The sequence below is a fragment of the Heterodontus francisci genome, chromosome 7 (assembly GCF_036365525.1).
Source record: "Heterodontus francisci isolate sHetFra1 chromosome 7, sHetFra1.hap1, whole genome shotgun sequence".
In the NCBI taxonomy this organism is placed as follows: Eukaryota; Metazoa; Chordata; class Chondrichthyes; order Heterodontiformes; family Heterodontidae; genus Heterodontus; species Heterodontus francisci.
The window spans coordinates 60,271,481-60,292,050 of record NC_090377.1 but is presented as its reverse complement, the minus strand read 5'-3'; the positions used below and the strand labels follow the sequence as shown (position 1 = coordinate 60,292,050).

At 42.3% G+C, this 20,570-nt stretch overlaps 1 protein-coding gene across 1 annotated transcript in view; it reads right to left on the bottom strand.

The window, feature by feature from the left end:
* Positions 1–20,570, bottom strand: part of baz2ba (bromodomain adjacent to zinc finger domain, 2Ba) — a 414,581-nt gene that overhangs the window by 65,145 nt on the left and 328,866 nt on the right. The window contains 1 exon segment of the mRNA XM_068035275.1: positions 9,784–10,463. Coding sequence (XP_067891376.1) covers positions 9,784–10,463 — 680 coding nt within the window.

The window sequence follows — 20,570 nt, the reverse complement described above, 5'->3', positions numbered from 1 at the left end:
CATTAGAAAAGGCAATTAGAGATGCCTCAATTTAAAAATTCTCATCCTTGTTTTCAAATCCCTCCATGGCCTTGCCCCTCCCTATCTCTGTAGCTGTAACCTCCTCCAGCCCTACAACCCTTCAAGATCTGTGTGCTCCTCCTATTCTGGCTTCCTGCACATCCAATCACTCGACCATTGGCAGCCGTGCCATCAGCTACCTAGGCTCTAAAGCTCTGCAAATCCTTCACTAAAACACTCCACCTCTCTCTGCTCCTTTAAGACACTGCTAAATATCAACCTCCATCATCTATTTTAATATCTCATTAGGTGGCTCAATGCCAAAATTTTGTTTGATAACGCTCCTGTGCAACACTCTGGGACATATTATCACATTAAAGTGCTACAGCAATGCAAGTTACAGTTGCTAACCAGGGTTAGCATAGGTCTTCGTGATTGGTGCTCAAACAGAAATGTTGTTTTCAGTAGGAAGAGATAAAGAGCCCAGCAGCATTCTACTTGAAATTGGGCCAGGCCAAGAGACCATTAGAGACTCTAACAGGTAGAAAATCAATCCTCATCAGAATTACAGGAAAGTATATAATTAGTTATGTGAAAGCTACTTTGAGATTTATCTCTGTTCCAACTACCAAATCTCTTCAGCGTGAAAAAAAACTTGCAAAACTACTTCATAAAAGAGGATTGGTGTTCAATGAAAATATTAAGCAATTCAGGTTGAAAAATGGCAAATACTTAATCATACATTGCAATATTTAAACTATAGAATGGACAAAAGGTTGATACATCTGGTACGGGGAGGAGGATATTAAATGTGTTTTACCGATAAGCAGTTTTGAATCTTCCCTACTGACATTTCACAGAACCTTAATTGTTTGTATTTAATTCCAACTGTCATTATGGAAATGGCTTTCATGCCACTTCACACAGCTGGATCTGAAAGTGATTTAAAAAAGACTGATTAATATTTGAAAAAAATTAAAATTTGGATAATTCAGAGAATACAGAAATTTACAGCATGGAAGGATGCCATTCGGCCCATTATGTCCACGCTGGCCATCAAGGAGCCACCCAGCCTAATCCCACTTTCCAGCTCTTGGTACATAGCCTTGTAGGTTACAGCACTTCAAGTGCATATCCAACTACTTTTTATATGTTATGAGGGATTCTGCCTCTCCCACCCTTTCACGCAGCGAGTTCCAGATCCCCATCACCCTCTGGGTGAAAACATTCCCCTCGAATCCCCTCAATCTCCTACCTCATTCCCTAAATCTATGCCCTCTGGTTGTGAACCCCTCAACCAAGGAGCTTAGGGCTTTCCCCTCAGCCTCTTCTGTTCCAAAGAACCTACCCAAATTTTCCTGATAACTAAAATTCTCCAGTCCAGGCAACATCCTCGTAAATTTCCTCTGTACCCTCTCTAGTGCCATCACATCTTTCCTATAAGGTGTGGTGACCAGAACTGCACGCAGTACTCCAGCTGTAGCTTAACCAGTGTTTTATACAGTTCCAGCATAACTTCCTTGCTCTTATATTCTATACCTTGGCTAATAAAGGCAAGTATCCCCTATGCCTTCTTGACCACCTTATCTACCTGTCCAGCCACCTTCTATTTTAAATGCACCTTATCTACCTGTCCAGCCACCTTCCACGCACACCAAAGTCCCTCTGTTCTCTATACGTCTCAGTACCCTCCCACTTATTGTGTACTCCCTTGCCTCGTTAGCCTTCCCCAAATGCATTGCCTCATACTTCTCCGGATTGAACGCCATTTGCGACTGTTCTGCCCACCGACTAGTCCATAGATATCTTCCTGCAGTCTATAGCTTTCTTCTTCATCATCAACCACATGGCCAATTTTGTATCATCTGCAAAGTTCTTAACCATACCCCTACATTCTAGTCCAATCATTGATATATACCACAAAAAGGGACCTCCTGAGCCCTGTAGAACCCCACCAGAACAGCCTTTCAGTCACAAAAACTCCCATTACCCTGGGAATCCTGCCTCTGAGCCAATTTTGGATCCTACTTGCCACTTTGCCTTGGATCCCATGGGCTATTACTTTCGTGACAGGCTGTCATGTAGGACCTTATCAAACTCCATGCTAAAATCCATATAGACTACATAAAATGCACTACCCTCATCGACCCTCTGTTACCTCCTCAAAAAATTCAATCATGTTGGTCAGATAAATCCATGCTGACTTTCTTTGATTAAACCGTGTCTTTTTAAATGAAGATTTATCCTCCCTTTCAGAATTTTTTCCAATAATTTTCCCACCACTGTGGTCAGGCTGACTGACCTGTAATTAATCAGTCTATTCCTTTCACCCTTTTTAAACAATTATACGACATTAGTTGTCCTCCAATCCTCTGACATCATGCCTATAGCCAGAGGGTTGGAAAATGATGGTCATATCCCCTGCTATTTCTTCTCTTGCTTCCTTTGACAGCCTAGGATACAATTTATCTGCGCCTGGGGATTTATCCACTTTTAAAGATTAAACTCCTTAATACTTCCTTTTTCACTATGTTAATTTCACTTAATATTTCACACTCCTCCTCCCTGATTTCTGTTCATTTTACAGTTAATCAGGAAAGGGTTATAAACTATGCCAACGTGTAGCTACTTTGATCCACTAATCAAACCCCACCCCCAAGGCAGAGTGTATAAACCCATGGCAGCAGCAAGATGTAGGAGATTTAGAATTAAATAATTAACAGGAACTAGAGGGAGAGCCACGGCAAGGGTCCCAATGGAAGAAGCTATGCCAGCAGATAGGCTCAATTTTATGTAGATACACTTGCCAGTATCAAGCACCGATAAAACCAGTTTCCATTGTGCATAACAAGTCCACTATGTTTAATAGCATGGAGCAGTCTCTGACTGACTGGCTGAATTAGATGCCTGTATGTAGAGGGGTGGAGAAGAGTAACAGCTGGATAATTTTCAAATATCTTCTGGGAGGGAAACCTTGCCAGCAGTTCACTGTTTGCCCAGGGGAAATTACTACATGGGAGAAATTCTTCAAATTGATTAAACAAGCATTCTTGACCTCTTGCAGAGTTCAGAAGCTTGTTATTACCCTCTTCATACTCATACATAGATACACACAATTCTTAAAGTGTTTATATAGAATTTTACAGCACACAAACAGGCTATTCTCCCCAAAAGGTCTATGCTGGTAATTGTGCTCTACATGAGCCTCCACCCACCTTACTTCATCTCACCCTATTAACACATCTTTCTATTCCTTTCTCTCCCATATACTTACCTAGCTTCTCCTTAAATGCATCTATGCTATTCACCTCAACGACTCCATGTGGCAGCAAGTTCCACATTCTCACCACTCTCTCAGTAAATAAGCTTCTCTGAATTTCTCATTGGATTTATTAGTGACTATCTTACATTTGTAGCACTGATTTTGGACAATCCACAAGTTGAAACATCTTCTCTACATCTACCCTATTGAATTCATACATAATTTTAAAGACCCCTATCAAGTCACTTCTCAAGTCTTCTTTCTCCTAGAGAAGATTCCCTGCCTATTCCATCTTTCCTGATAATACTGGAACTGAGGGGATAGAACTATGCTTGTAAATCCCATGCACACTTTCTCCAGTGCTTCTACATTCCTTTTGGAATATTATGGAAACCAGAACTGTTCATCTTTCTCCAAGTGTGGTTTAACCAAGCTTCCATACAAGTTTACCATAACTTCTCTGCATTTCAAGTCTACTCCTCCTGAAATGAACGCCAGTGCTTTGATTGCACTCTTCGTGGATTTGTTGACCTGCACTGCTATTCTAATTATTTGTGAATGTGTACCCCTAGATCCCTTTGTGCCTCTATGCCATTTGTTTTCCAAGGCACAATGGCATTCTTATTCCTGCTACCTCAGCTCCTCACACTTAGCTATACCGAAATTCTTTTGCTATTTACACACCCATTCCATAAGTTTGTTAATGTCTTCTTGTATTTAGTCACATACTTCCTCAGGATTAACCATACTCCTAATTTGGTGTCATCCATAATTTTGACAATTGATTGCAGAGTCCATTTATGTAAATAATGAACAGTGGTTTCAACATCTATCTGGCTGAGAGGAGATTTGATAGAGGTATTCAAAATCATGAAGGGTTTGGACTGAGTAGATAGGGAGAAACTGTTCCCATTCGTGAAAGGATTAAGAACTAGAAGGCAGAGATTTAAAGTAATGGATAAAAGCAGCAAAAGCGACAGGGAAAAACTTTTTCACGCAGCGAGTGGTTAAGGTCCGGAATGTGCTGCCTGAGAGTGCAGTGGAGGCAGGTTCAACTGAAGCATTCAAAAGGGAATTAGACAGTTATATGAAAAGGAAGAATGTGCAGGGTTACTAGGAGAAGGCAGGGGAATGGTACTATGTGAATTGCTCGCTGGAGAGCTGGTGCCGACACGATGGGCCGAATGGTCGCCTTCTACGTTGTACCGATTGTGTGATCTCTGTGAGAACCCACTTTCCACCTTCCGCTAGTCTGTCTAACTAGCTGGGAAGGGTGAGATGGTAACTGATACATTATGCAGAAATTTTGTTGGGGAAAGAAAAGAGAAACTTTAAGTTCTGTCTGTGAGAGCAGCAGTGGCAGTGATTCTTTCTTGTCAAGGTATAATGTGGATAATTTTCACCTTCACCACCTGGACAATGGGATGAAAATTGATCAGCTGCTACAATAGGCAGGAAAAGCTCTGGGGTGATGGTTAAAACCTCCCACAAAGATTCCAATTCAACAGAAAAAAAAACTGAACAGGATCTGATAATCAGACCAAGTGAAAGAACATTGTTGTCAGGTCAGCAGGCTTTACCATGCTGAGCAGAACAGGCCAAATATGAATCCAAAGGAAATCTATGAAAGTATATGCAGTGACAATTATGAAACACTTATCTGAAGGAATTCCATGATTGTTCCACAAGTGGGCACTTGCGTATCACAAAAACAATGCTACAATTCTGTGAATAAGCTTGGCTTTGAGAAAAGGTATCACTAGGTACATAATTATTATGCCAATTTGCAAAGCCATCACAGCAAGCTGCAACATGTTGCTATAAAGCCTACAGCTCTCAGGAAGTACCTGGCAGTGGACCTTCATGGGCCACTTCCCTTATCCAAGGATGGTAATTGCTGATTGATATTGAATTCTTCTCCAAAGCATTGATATTCCCCATTAGATGCATGGCTATTACAACAGCTGCTGCAAAGGTGGTGCAGAATTTTTTTCTGCATTTCAGGTTCCTAAGTTCCTGGTATCTGACTCAAAGAACAAAGAACAGTACAGCACAGGAACAGGCCATTCGGCCCTCCAAGCCTGCGCCGATCTTGATGCCTGCCTAAACTAAAACCTTCTGCACTTCCAGGGACCGTATCCCTCTATCCCCAACCTATTCATGTATTAGTCAAGATGCCTCTTAAACGTCACTATTGTACCTGCTTCCACCACCTCCTCCGGCAGCAAGTTCCAGGCACTCACCACCCTCTGTGTAAAGAACTTGCCTCGCACATCCCCTCTAAACTTTGCCTCTCTCACCTTAAACCTATGTCCCCTAGTAACTGACTCTTCCACCCTGGGAAAAAGCTTCTGAATATCCACTCTGTCCATGCCGCTCATAACTTTGTAAACCTCTATCATGTCGCCCCTCCACCTCCATCGTTCCAGTTTATAAGCGCAGTGTTCAAAGAGACAACAAGGCCCTGGGTATTATATAAGCTTATCACCCTGAGTCAAACCAGAAAGCAAACTGATCAATACTACTTTAAAGGCCTATGTAAACCTGAGCCACATGGTTTCACTGGCTTAGAATCACTCGACAATGGCACATGCAATTCAAAGGAAGCATCATGACAGGAAAACTCGTAATTTGTTGAAAGTAAGAACTCATGTTAGACTGATGGTAGACTGCAATGAATATAGCTAAACTAACTCCCACCTACAGGGGCCCACACAGGACACTTGGAAAATCATAAGACACAAATTATTAAGGTTCCAAAGTTAGCAAAAGATAAGTTCCTGGTGTTCTCTATGGGTGAAATATGCCTCTATGCTAGGCATGGGGAAAAGTCCACAGAGGAACAGATAAAGAGGTACCAGAAAATCTTGAAGTTACTCTGGTGGGGAACAATTCTTATCTTCATTCTCATAGACATCATCTGCTGTGCCACCGTTCATGGCTCAGTTAACAGAGATACGAATAGAATTTGGGGGGGGGGGGGGGTTGCTGGGGGTGGAGACAAAATCTTCAGTAGCTGAATCTGAAGCAGAACAGGTCCACGGCTCAGTTAACAGAGATACCAACAGAGTGGGGGGGGGGGTGGGGGGGGAATGCGGGGGAGACAAAATCTTCAGCAGCTGAATCTGAAGAAGCAGAACAGGACATTACAATGTTTACACTTAGCTTGTAGTGGGATGTTGTAAAATTGGGGGTCCTCCGATAAGACTTCAGTTAGCTTTGGATCAATTTTGTTGCTTTGTAATCATCGGGATTGTCTGACCTTTAATTTCTCTATCTCCCAAGATGATAATGTACTGTTTACTCCTGTAACTCAGTTATCACTTCTAAGGTTACGACGGAGGGAAAAAAAATTAGATAATAAGTGGAGAAATCTATTACATTCAGGAATGTCGACAGTCACAGTGTAATTGCCAATCACCAGGAAACTGGCTATAATGTTGGTATTTTATGTACCTTTCTCCAATGTTTTGATATTAAATTTGCTTGACATGATTGAGAGTATCCGATAAACTATATAATGACAGGACACCAGAGAGAGACTGAGATGGAGGGTGAATTTTAACAATCTTGTGGGGTTGGGTAGTGAAAAGTTTGAACTGTAGGTCCCACATGTTAGATAGATGGATATACAAGGTAAAATCAGAAAGGTGAGAAGAGAAAGAGGAAAGGGGAAGAGCATGGCATGGATGGATGTCGTTGCTGTTACTAACTAGCTTTATTATGCTCGATTAATACACTTACTTCTATGCACATAACTCTGTTAGGAGCTTTAACTGAATGAAGCTAACTACAATGACTTGCATTTATTCGCACCTTCAATATCGGACAAATAACACAAGCTGCTTCACAGAAATATGAGGAGAAAAAAAACACTGAGCCAAAGAAGGAGATATGAGAAGGGGTGATCAAGAGCTTGAATGAGGAGGTTGGCTTTAAGGCTCTTAAAGAAGGTAGCTACTCAGAGGGATTTACAAAGATAATTTCAGAGCATGGAGCCTAGGCTAAGTGCAGAGAAGATTGCACAAAAGAGCAGCATAGAAGGAAAGCGAGTGTTCGGGGAAAGGGTTGTAGATTTATAGAGGTAGAGATGAGCAAGGCCACAAAAGGTAAGTGAACACAAGGATGAGAATTTTAAATTTGAGATGCTGAGCGATCAGCAACCAATGTATGTCAGTGAGGACAGTGGTAATGGGCATGTGTAATTTGTTGCAGCATATGACATGGGCAGCAGAGATTTGTATGAGCTGAAGTTTATGAAGGGTGGTGGATGGAAGACCAGATACGAGTCTGGTGGTAACAAAGGCATGACTGAGCCCTTCAGCAGCAGATGCGCTGAGGGAGGCGATACTACAAAGGTGGATTTGGACAGTGTTTGTGGTGAAGACTATATATAGTGCATTATAATCTCAGCACAGGGGGGCAGGACAAGAAGCCATTGCTGTCTAAGATCAGATTGGTATGAATGAAACCGGGCAAACATAGTTCCATTGAGCTGGACAATGGAGAAAAGCCACTGGAGGAGGATGGTGTAGCCCAGTGTTATCCGATGCATTAACGACATGTTTCTAATTAGAAATCAATATATGGCTAACTGCATTTTGATTAGTACATAAATGAGCAATAGACACCGCCATTGGGCATATGATTTCAATACTTATCACATGATGTGTGTACTTTACCTTTTTGTGTTTTTGTTGGTAAAATGGTAAAACAGAAAGAATATGCAAGTGTCTTTTGATTGTTGAATGCTTTACTTCCTTGTTACTGAATGAAGGTAGATGTCAGTTAAGTAAATATACATGAAGTACATTTACTAGTATTGTGTGAATGTATGCAAGGTGTTTTCTCCTGAAATTAATGCATGTGGTGAAAATGTGTTACCGTAGTCACAGCTGTGGATAACCAGCAGTTTATTTTGGATAACACAGGTGTAGTTGACAATGTCAAAGTCTGTAAAGAAGATTAGGAAAGACAATGCACCCTGGTCATAGTAACTTTTGATCAGGATCATTTCAATGCCTTGGCATGGAGCTGAACCCCGATTGGAATGTTCCAAACATGGAGCTGTGAGAAAAACGGGGGCTGATTTGGGAGGCAACAACACGTTCAAGGACTTAAGAGGAGAAGGAGATTGCAGATGGGGCAGTAATTTGCATGGATACAGGGTCGACGGTGTTTCTTGAGTTGAAGATGATAGTTTTGAAAGGGAGGTGGAACAGTACATGTGAAGGGTGAAATCATTTACACTGTCGACCAGCATATCAGCCATCTAAGGAAGAAGGATGATAAGTGGTTTAGTGGAAATGGGGCCAAGGGAGTAGAAAGAGGTTCCTGTGGATGAGATGAGCTCAATAAGGGAATATGGAGAGAAACGAGAGAGAGGAATTGTAATCTGGTTCTTATGTGTGTCTCTACATTAGATGGCAGCCACTAGGAAGAATCAACAACATTCGCTGCATATTTTAAAACCAAGTGACAGTATCAACTGGAACCAAAGCAGATTTGATCAGACTAGATTTGTCTAAGATCAGCTTCAGTACGTTTCTACATGAAATAGAAATATCAGCTGAGAATATGGCAACAACTTTGGAATTTGAAAATTGTGAAAAATTTGACCGGCCGAAGAAAAGGAGAAAATAAAAAGTTTACTTGATAAAAATGACTAAAATGTAAATAGCATGAATGTCATAGTCAATGTCATAAGGTGTTCCTCTATCTCAATTTTCCTCCTCCCCATCTCATCAAATGGCATTTATAAATGAAGACTGAATGAACATAAGAAATAGGAGCAGGAGTAGGCCATATGGCCCCTCGAGCTTGCTCCGCCATTCAATAAGAAGCTGATTTGATCTTGGAAGAATTCTCTGTATTTAAAAAAAAAATTCTAACTTTAACTGGCACTTCATTCCTGATTAAGATGCATTTTTCTTGCAACAATGTATGGGCATTGTTGGAAATAAGTCAAAAGATTTAATTTTTCAGACCTGCATCTTGTGATTTGCTAACATGATGGCATGAAATTTTGATTTCACGTATCTCTGCTTTGCAACTGAATATTAATAACACCTTCTCATTGGCCTTGTGTTTCACTGCTCAACTAGAATAATGCAGGTTCTCTCCAATTATTCTCTAAATAGTGAGCTCCAGTCAATGGCCAAGATATCAGGAAAAAAGCAGTAACCAGAGTTGAGCTTTCCCAGAGACACAAGGAGGTGCACAAAAGACATGAACTCTTCCTAGTTCATCTTTCAGAGGAATATTGGCAAAACATACATCACATTTCATTCAGAAAACAGCAAATGGTATTTAGGACATACAAAAATAAAAATGGATCAACCCTTTTCAATTGTTCTGGGTAATAATGAATATTTCAATTTCTAAAACAACTAGTTTTGCAAATGAAAAGCAGACAATATCTAGATTTTAAACTTGAAAAATCTGTAACAGTTTATTTTTTCCCGTAATTGAACCAGCTAGGTAAGATACTAGTTACATAAACAAAGATGAAGAATACACACCTGTAGTGCTGATAATGCAAAAGGATTGAGTCCCAGTGGATTCTGCAGGGATCCTGAACCCAAAAGTGGAGATGAGGACAAAGACTGGGAATTAAATTGAGATTGTGCCATTTGTTGTGAAGAGGTTGGAGGCACATTTGTACAGGTGATGGAAGATTCATCACAAGGCATTCTTGGTAAGAGGCTGAACCATTGTCCACCTTTCTCTGTAAGTACTTTCAGCAACTGGTCATTTTGGAGTAAAGGAGAGTTGTAGAGTTTCCCTGTGCCAGTTATCAATGGATTAAAGAGGTTTGCACATGAGTCCATCTTTTCTGAGTTGCCAGATGGAATTGTAAGCTGGGAATTTGAGATGGAGTTCTGAGAGTTACAACGACTAGGAGATGATGATGGAGTGGCAATTACTTGGTTCACATTTTGTTTCTGAGTCACAAAACCTGATTCGGGAGGCATTTTTGCTACCTCTAACAGCTTACTCAGTTTAGAAAAAGAACCTGGCTTTTGCAAGAACAGGTTAGTGCTACTTCTCCCTTTTGAATCACTTTTGCACAAATCATCACAGTTAGTTGCTGAACAAGAGCTGTTTAATTTCTCTTCAGATGGCTCAGGAGGCTCTTCCTTAATCTGCAAACTGTTAGCATTTTTTAGTTTTTCTCTCTCTTTCGTCATCTCCTCAGAACCTGAAATAATAAACCAATTTTACTTAAAATCCAACATATTAACATTTTTACATTAAGTATTTGATATGGTAAAGGGTTAAGTGCCATTGTATGCAACACTATCCTTTAAAGCCCAGTTTTTGGCTATTATGGGCAACATATACCCAAAATTACATTTTAAAGAAAATAAACTGTGAAACATTTACACAAAACAATGTGAAAAAGATGTAAACCAACAGCCAGATCTTTAAAATTTTCACATGAACTAACATTGTAAACTTAATCATTTCTGATTCAATCGCTTTATAGGCATCGCAGAGTCGGACAGTTATAACTGCAAAGAAGGAGGCTATTCGGTCTATTGAATCCATGCCGGCTCTCTGCAGAGCAGTCCAATCAGTCCCATTCCCCCACTCTCTCCCTGTAGCCCTGCAAGTTTATTTCCCTCAAGTGCCATGGACAGTTGACTGGCTCACATTATCAGTCATCTGCACCGACTTAACCCCTTACAGATGACAACCAATAAGGTGGTCAAAAGGACCTCAACAGGATTAAGCAATGTAATAGAGTCAAGCCATTAACGACTTCTCTGATAGATATGAATTTCCCAAAGACAATGTGCAATAAAGAAACCCAAGAAGCACTTTCCTTTCAGCAAAATGTATATACTTGCATATCAATCTAAAACTGATGTTCCCCTACATTTTATGCATGACTTTGTTCCTTACTGCAACTTTACAGAATCATTACAGTGCAGGAGGCAGCCATTTGGCCCATCGAGCCACCACTGGCTCTCCGAAAGAGCAATTCCCTCAGTTCCATTCCCCTGCCTTCTAACCACAACCCTGCACATTCTTCCTTTTCATACAACTGTCTAATTCCCTTTTGAATGCTTCAATTGAACCTGCCTCTGCCTCCACCAAGTTCTCAGGCAGCACATACCAGACCTTAACCATTCACTGCGTGAAGAAGTTTTTCCTCATGACACTTTTGCTTCTCTTACCAAATACTTTAAATCTGTGCCCTCTCGTTCGCGTTCCTTTCACGAGTGGGAACAATTTCTCTCCATCTGCTCTGTCCAGATCCCTCATGATTTTGAATACCTCTATCAAATCACCTCTCGGCCTTCTCTGAGGAAAAGTCCTAACTTCTCCAATCTATCTTCATAACTGAAATTCCTCATCCCTGGAACCATTCTCGTCAATCTTTTCTGTACTCTCGCCAATGCCCTCACGTCTTTCCTAAAGTGCGGCACCCAGAACTGGACACTATACTCCAGCTGAGGCCGAACTAGTGTCTTATACAAGTTCAACATAACTTCCTTGCTGTCGTACTCTATGCCCCTATTAATAGAGCCCAGGATACTGTAGGCTTTACTAACCATTCTCAAACTGTCCCGTCACCTTCAATGACTTATGCACATATAAACCTAGGACCCTCTGCTCCTGCACCCTCTTCAGAATTGTACCCTTTATTCTATATTGTCTCTCTGTGTTCTTCCTACCAAAATGAATCACTTCACATTTCTCTGCATTGAACTTCATCAGCCACCTGTCTGTCCATTCCACCAACTTGTCTATATCCTTTTGAAGTTCTACACTATCCTCCTCACAGTTCACAATGCTTCTAAGTTTCGTATCATCTGCAAACTTTGAAATTGTGCCCTGTACACCAAGGTCTAGGTCATTAATATATATCAGGAAAAGCATGGGTCCCTGGGGAACTCCATTACAAACCTTCCTCCAGCCTGAAAAACATCCATTAACCACTACTCTTTGTTTCCTGTCACCCAGCCAATTTTGTATCCATTTTATTGTCCCTTTTATTCCTTGAGCTACAAGTTTGCTCACAAGTCTGTTGTGTGGCACGGCATCAAATGCCTTTTGAAAGTCCATATATACCACATCAACAGTGTTGCCCTCATCAACCCTCTCCGTTACCTCCTCAAAAAACTCAAGCAAGTTAGTTAAACATGATTTTCCCTTAAGAAATCCATGCTGGCTTTCCTTAATTAACTCGCATTTGTCCATGTGACTATTGATTTTGTCCCGAATTATTTTTTCCAGAAGTTTTCCCACCACCGAAGTTAAACTGACTAATTTATAATTGCTGGGCTTATCTTTACACCCCTTTTCGAACAAGGGTGTCAAGCTTACAATTCTCCAGTCCTCTGGCACCACCCTTGAGTCTAAGGAAGACTGAAAAATTAAGGCCAGTGCCGTTGCAATTTCCACCCTCACTTCCCTCAGTATCCTTGGATGCATCTCATCTGATTCTGGTGCTTTATCCACTTTAAGTACAGACAGCCTATCTAATATTTCCTCTATCAATTTTAAACTCCTCTAGTATCTGACTTGCCTCCTCTTTCAACATTGCCTGGGTTGCACCTTCTTCCTTGGTAAAGACAGATGCAAAGTATTCATTTAATAGCTCAGCTATGCCCTCTGCCTCTATGTGTAAATCCCCTTTCTGGTCCATAATCGGCCCCACTCCTTCTTTTACCACCCTTTTACTATTTATATGCCAATAGAAAACTTCGGGATTTCCTTTAATGATAGCTGCCAGTCTCTTTTCATGCTCTCTCTTTGCTTCTCTTATTTGCTTTTTCAGTTTCCCTCTTGACCTTCTATATTCAGCCTGGTTCTCAATAGTATTTTCTACCTGGCATCTGTCATAAGCAAACTTTTTCTTCTTTATCTTAATCTATACCTCTTTTGTCATCTAAGGAGCTCTGAATTTGTTTGACCTACCTTTCCCCTTCGAGGGAACATACCCCGACTGGGCCTAAACTATCTCTTCTTTGAAGGTAGTTCATCTACTTGTTTTCCTGCCAGTTTTTGACTCCAGTTTATTCACCTCAGCTCCATTCTTACCCCCAGTTAATTATTCTTAGTCTGGATTGCTCTTTGTCCTCTTCCATAGTCAACCTAAACCTAATGATACAATGATCACTATCCCCTAAATGCTCTCCTACTGATACTTGATCCACTAGACCCATCCCATTTCCAAGAACCAGGTCTAGCAGTGCCTCCTTTCTCGTTGGACTAGCAACATTCTGTTGTAGAAAATTTTCCTGAACACACTCTAGGAACTCTTGCCCCTCACTGCCTTTTACACTACTATTATCCCAGTCTATGTTTGGTTAATTAAAGTCCCCCATTATAACTACCTATAATTTTTTCATCTCTCTGTAATTTCCTTGCAAATTTGTTCCTCCACGTCCTTCCCACTAGCTGGTGGCCTATAGACAACACCGAGCAATGTAACCACACCTTTTTTGTTCCTTAGGTCTAGCCAAATTGATTCCGTCCTCGACCCCTCTGGGACACCCTTTTTCCTCCAGCGCTGCAATGCTCTCCTTAATCAATACCGCCACCCCTCCCCCTTTTTACCCTTGCCTATCTTTCCTGAACACCTTGTATCCAGGAATATTTAACCCCCAGTCCTGCCCTTCTTTCAGCCAGGACTCCTTATAGCCATATCATATTTCTACATGGCAATCTGCACCTGTACCTCACCAGTTTTATTCACCACACTCCGTGCATTCACATACATGCACATTAACCCTGATTTCGACTTCATTACTTTCTCCCTTACTCTGACCCCATCTAATAACTTACTATTCCCTACTCTTGTGCTATCTATCTTCCCCAGTATTCTGTGCACCTAGGTATCCTCTCTGATACTTGCTCTTGGTTTCCCCATCCCTGACAAGTTACCAGTTTTGCTTCACTCCAATCTGAGCTCCTTCTCAGGTTCCCATCCCCCATGATAATTTAGCTTAAACCCTCCCCAACAGCACTAGCAAATCTCCCTGTCTCAGTCCTGCTAAAATGCAACCTGTCCATCTTGTACAGGTCCAACCCTGCCCCAAAACCGGTCCCAAAGTCTCAGAAATCTGATGCTTTCCCTCCTACACCAGTTCTGCAGCCATGTGTTCAATCGCTCAATTCTCCTATTCCTTTAAAATAAAAGCAAAATACTGTGGATGCTGGAAATCTGAAATAAAAACAAGAAACAACACACCATTAACATATTGTTTGCCTTTGCTCCATGACCTTTTGATCAGCTATGTGGCCTTGTCCAATCTACACCTTCTAATTTGTTATCTCTTGCCCCACCCCCACCTCACTTGCTTATAACCTTCGACATTTCTAATATTTGTTAGTTCCGAAGAAGGGTCACTGACCCGAAACGTTAACTCTGCTTCTCTTTCCACAGATGCTGCCAGACCTGCTGAGTGGTTCCAGCATTTCTTGTTTTTATCTCCTATCCTTTGCTCACTTGCACGTGGGACTGGGAGTAATCCTGAGATTCCTACTTTTTAATTTCCTTCCTATCTCCCTAAAATCTGCTTTCAGAACCTCATCCCCCTTCTTACCTATGTCATTGGTACCAATGTAGATCACGACCTCTGGCTGTTAACCTTCCCCCAGAAGAATGTCCTGCAGCCGCTCAGTGGTATCTTTGACCCTGGCACCAGGGAGACAACACACCATCCTGGAGTCGCGTTAACTGCCGCAGAAACGCCTATCCATTCCCCTAACTAACCAATCCCCTATCACTACTGCTCTTCCACTCTTCTTTCCCTCCCGCTCCTGTGCAGCTGAGCCAACTGTGGTGCCACAAACGTGGCTCTGACTGCACTCCTCTGATGAACCAGCACCCTCACCAGTATCCAAAATGGAAAACCGATTAGTGAGTGAGATCATATGAGGGGACTCCTGCACTACCTACCTGGTTCTCTTAGACTACCTGGCAGTCACCCATTCCCTATCTGCCTGTATACTCCTAACCTGCGGTGTGACCACCTCCCTAAATGCGCCATTCACATGGTTCTCCGCCTCGCGGATGCACAACAGTGACTCCAGCCGCCGCTCGAGTTCCAAAACCCGGAGCTCAAGCTTCTGCAGCTGGTGACACTTCCTGCAGATGTGTTTGTCAAAGACACATGGTGTGTTCATGAGTTCCCACATACCACAGGAGGCACATTCTACTCGGCCAAGCTACCCTGCCATACCTCATCTTTATCAACTAATTATAAGTAGAATAGCTTACCAGGTACTCGCCAAACAACTGCTTCCACTACACCAAAGCAAGAACCAAATACTGGAGGGTTAAAGTGGAAACAAAATGGAGCACCTCCTCCCCGCTTCACCAAACTCGCTACTCACCAAACTTGAATCTCCACACTCAGCTTGCAATCTGCACACCGTTTTTTGTTTTAATTATTTGACTAGAGAAGACAGCCAGAAGAAACCAAGATAAGCATTGTAATTCTCCCTTGCTCCACTACCTCCCGAACCAAAAACATTGAACAGGACCAGCAGTACAATTCAAAGGATGGCTAGAAAGGAGCTTTGAGTATCCAGGTTCAGATTCATTTAAGATGCTTCTTATTACTAGTGATAAGCCACAAGGTCTGAAAACAAGCAGGTTCACAGATCAGATGGAAGCACATTGCTCTTAGCAAAATTCTACAATCAACTCAAAGATATTTCCTGTTGTTAGGAACTGTTTTCTACAAATAGCAGGAAATGGTTCTCTATGAACAGCATTGCAGCTCCTCCTGGCCCCACAAAATTAATTTTAGCTCTTACATTTCTGGACCTGTTCTGCTATTCCACCAGGTTCAACTGAACAGAGCATCCAAAATAGTCAGTCCTGTGCACGTCATCGGGCCTTGATTTACATAGCTAATGAGGTTCCACCTAATTCATTTGCCACCTCTATTTTAACACTTCCACTGCCACATTTCCTATGGGTGGAAAGAGTTAAAAATTCCCCCCTTTTTTGAAGTATGACACATAACTGTACATGCAGCAAAGTGCAGCATCTGTTACTTAAAAAAAAGACTTGCATTTATATAGCGCCTTTCATGACCACAGGAGATCCCAAAGCACTTTACAACCAATAAAGCACTTTTGAAGTGTAGTCACTATTGTAATGTAGGAAACATAGCAGCTGATTTTCACACAGCAAGCTCCCACAAACAGCAATGTGATAATAACCAGATAACCTATCTTTTTGTGATGTTGATTGAGTGCTAAATATTGGACAGGACACTGGGGATAAACCCCCTGCTCGTCTTCGAAAAGTGCTGTGGGATCTTCGACATTCATCTGAGAGGACAGACAGGGCCTTGGTTTAACGTCTCATCCGAAAGACGGCACCTCTGACAATGCAGCACTCATTCAGTACTGCACTGGAGTGGCAGCCTAGATTTTTGTGCTCAAGTCTCTGAACCCACAATCTGCTGACTCAAAGGCGAAAGTAGTATCAAATGAGCCATGGCTGACACATTATGGAGGCATAGCAAAAACTTATGCATTTATATGCAAGGAATGCTGGAACCACTCAGCAGGTCTGGCAGCATCTGTGGAAAGAGAAGCAGAGTCAGCATTTCGGGTCAGTGACCCTTCTTCGGAACTGGCAAATATTAGAAATGTCAAAGGTTACAAGCAAGTGAGGCGGGGGTGGGGCAAGAGATAACAAAGGAGGTGGTGTAGATTGGACAAGGCCACATAGCTGACCAAAAGGTCATGGAGCAAAGGCAAACAATATGTTATAAAAACAAGAAATGCTGGAACCACTCAGCAGGTCTGGCAGCATCTGTGGAAAGAGAAGCAGAGTCAACGTTTCGGGTCAGTGACCCTTCTTCGGAACCATATGTTAATGGTGTGTTGAAAGACAAAGCATTAGTACAGATAGGGTGTTAACGGACTGAAGATTGAACAGCAAGTACAAACATGAAAAAAAACCAGTGGGTAAGCAAACTGAACAAACTAAGATGAAATGAAATAAACATTAAAAAAAAAATAACTAAAAATAAAAGTAAAATGGGGGGCCCGTCATGCTCTGAAATGATTGAACTCAATGTTCAGTCAAGCAGGCTGTAGGGTGCCTAATCGGTAAATGAGATGCTGTTCCTCGAGCTTGCGTTGATGTTCAATGTCACGGTTCTGGGAGGGAGGGGAAGGGGTGAGGGTGAAGAGCTCTGATGATGCGACCTTCCATGACAGTACTTCTGATATGACCTTCTTTTTCCTCAACCGAGGATTCCCCCCCACTGTTGTTGACAGAGCCCTCAACCATGTCCGGCCCATTTCCCGCACCTCTACCCTCACCCCTTCCCCAAGGATTCCCCTTGTCCTCACTTTCCACCCCATCAGCCTCCATTTCCAAAGGATCATCCTCCGCCACCTCCAGCGTGATGCCACTACCAAACGCATCTTCCCCTCCCTTCCCCTGTCAGCATTCCGAAGGGGTCGTTCCCTCTGCGACACCCTGGTCCACTCCTCCATTACCCCCACCACCTCGGCCCCGTCCCATGGCAACTTCCCCTGCAATCGCAGGAGGTGTAATAACTGCCCATTTACCTCCTCTCTCCTCACTATCCCAGGCCCCAAACACTCCTTTCAGGTGAAGCAGCGATTTACTTGTACTTCTTTCAATGTACTATACTGTATTCGCTGCTCACAATGTGGTCTCCTCTACATTGGAGAGACCAAACGCAGTCTGGATGACCGCTTTGCGGAACACCTCCGCTCAGTCTGCGAGCAGGACCCTGAGCTTCCGGTTGCTTGCCATTTCAACACTTCCCCCCTGCTCTCATGCTCACATCTCTATCCTGGGCTTGCTGCAGTGTTCCAGTGAACATCAACGCAAGCTCGAGGAACAGCATCTCATTTACCTATTAGGCACACTACAGCCTGCCGGACTGAACATTGAGTTCAATCATTTCAGAGCATGACGGGCCCCCCATTTTACTTTTATTTTTAGTTATTTTTTCTTTTTTACATTTTTTACAATTTTTAAAAAATGTTTATTTCATTTCATCTTAGTTTGTTCAGTTTACTTACCCACTGTTTTTTTTTTCATGTTTGTACTTGCTGCTGTTCAATCTTCAGTCCGTTAACAGCCTATCTGTACTAATGCTTTGTCTTTCAACACACCATTAACATATTGTTTGCCTTTGCTCCATGACCTTTTGGTCAGCTATGTGACCTTGTCCAATCTACAGCTTCTCCTTTGTTATCTCTTGCCCCACCCCTGCCTCACTTGCTTATAACCTTTGACATTTATAATATTTGTCAGTTCCGAAGAAGGGTCACTGACCCAAAACGTTGACTCTGCTTCTCTTTCCACAGATGCTGCCAGACCTGCTGAGTGGTTCCAGCATTTCTTGTTTTTATTTCTGATTTCCAGCATCCGCAGTATTTTGCTTGCATTTATATGCAGTTGCTCAGATGATCCACTGACATTATTTCTAGAGCAAGGGCTTTCCCTGCTCATGCCCAACATTCATCACCAAAATAAAAATGAGCTCCATATTAATTTCATTGTTTGTGGAATCTTGCTCTGTCCACAAGGCTATTGTGTTCACCTCGCGCACCATTGTTACACTTCAAATAAATTTAATTATGTTTTGAACATTTCTGAACAATGTGAACATTTCCTGCTGGTATCTTGAGTGTCTTACATAACAGCTACAGTAACCAAAATAAATTAAAGAATGCTGATATGCTTAAAGATATGCCCCTCTCTATCATCTCAGACAACCTACTGAGTTCAGGTGAGTTAGTTACTGCCAATGTAAAGCTCAGTTCTACTACACTATTACGAGTGTTGACATGTGATGGATCAGAGATTTGTTTAGTTTCTAATCAGAAGAATCCATGCCAATCAACAGATATCAAAACTAAGACCTTACACAGATCAAAGGCTGAGGATGAGTCAACTAGAATTAACCTACAAAGTAGGGCGCAGTCAGCTGAAAAGACTGTATGAGTAACTTTTTGAAATGTAAAAGCCTAGCAAACGTTTGGGGGGAAAAAGCTTAGGGGACTAAATTGGATAACCCCTGAAAATAGGGTATACTGTTCATTGGCTGCACACATCACAGGGGGCCCAATACTGTTACTTGCTAGCATGATTTAAACCTAGCCTGCACCTCTTAAAGGGAAGGTGCATTGTGGCTGCTGGAGGTGCTCACATGATTTGGAATAGTGCTGTGCAACAAAGAACAATGGGTGATTGGAAGAGAGCATGCACCAAAATTTTCCAATGCTGCATTGGGGGACTTTGTGAAGGAATCAGAGAAATCATAGAATGGTTACTGCATAAGCAGCCATTTGGCATGTTGTATCTGTGCTGGCTCTCTGCAAGGGCAACTGATCTAGTCCCACTCCCCTGCCTTTTCCCCATAGCCCTGCAATTTTCTTCGTTTCAGATAATTATCCAGTTCTCTTTTGAAGGCCTTGATTGAATCTACCTCCACCAGGAGGTGAAAAGAAGGAGAGATGTCCTGTATCCACAGGGGACAGGAAGCTTTCCAGATACATGGTGAGAAGTTAGTGGAAGCAAATAGTTGCTGAGGTCAATGCCAGGATTTTAGCCCCAAGGACGTGGATGCAGTGCCACAAGAAGTTTCATAACCTCACGTGAGTAGTCAAGGTCAGGGAATGCATCTTCAAATGCTATATCCTACCAACTGCACTACCAGCCTCAGCCACTGCTTAATTCACCACACTCGCATCACTCACCTACCAACAATCTCTATCAGGACTCAAATCTAACATTCATACACTTCACCTCACCCTCACACACTTAGTACTGTTGCACGCTGTTCAACCATGACAACCACATCAAACATAATGCACAACACTCACTGACAGTTTCTTCTCTTGCAAGAAAAAGTGGCGCACAATTGGAGGCAACAGGAACTAACCATGGTGGGATAGGCAAGCCAGCATGCTCAAACTCCCATGGAGGAGACGGTTCTGGCCATTATTGGGCCACTGCTGAGGCCATGGTCAATGGCAGGGCTGAATCCATTGAAGTTGAAGGTATTCTCATATCTAATCTCCCATGGCATTGCAGAGAGCCTGGAGTGCATCCTTTCCAGCATGGAACTGGTGGCCAACTCCATCAATACACTTGTGGACCCAACCATAATCCAGTGTCTGATGGCCGGTGCCATCAGCTTCCACTGCAGCAACCACCTAAAGTTGCAAGTGCTGCAGTGGAACTCAGACTACGGTCATGCAAGGTCAGCTTGCTGCATGTAAACACAGACTGCTGCCATCTTAGCTACAATGCAGTGTTCACAGCAGTCACAGCAGTCCA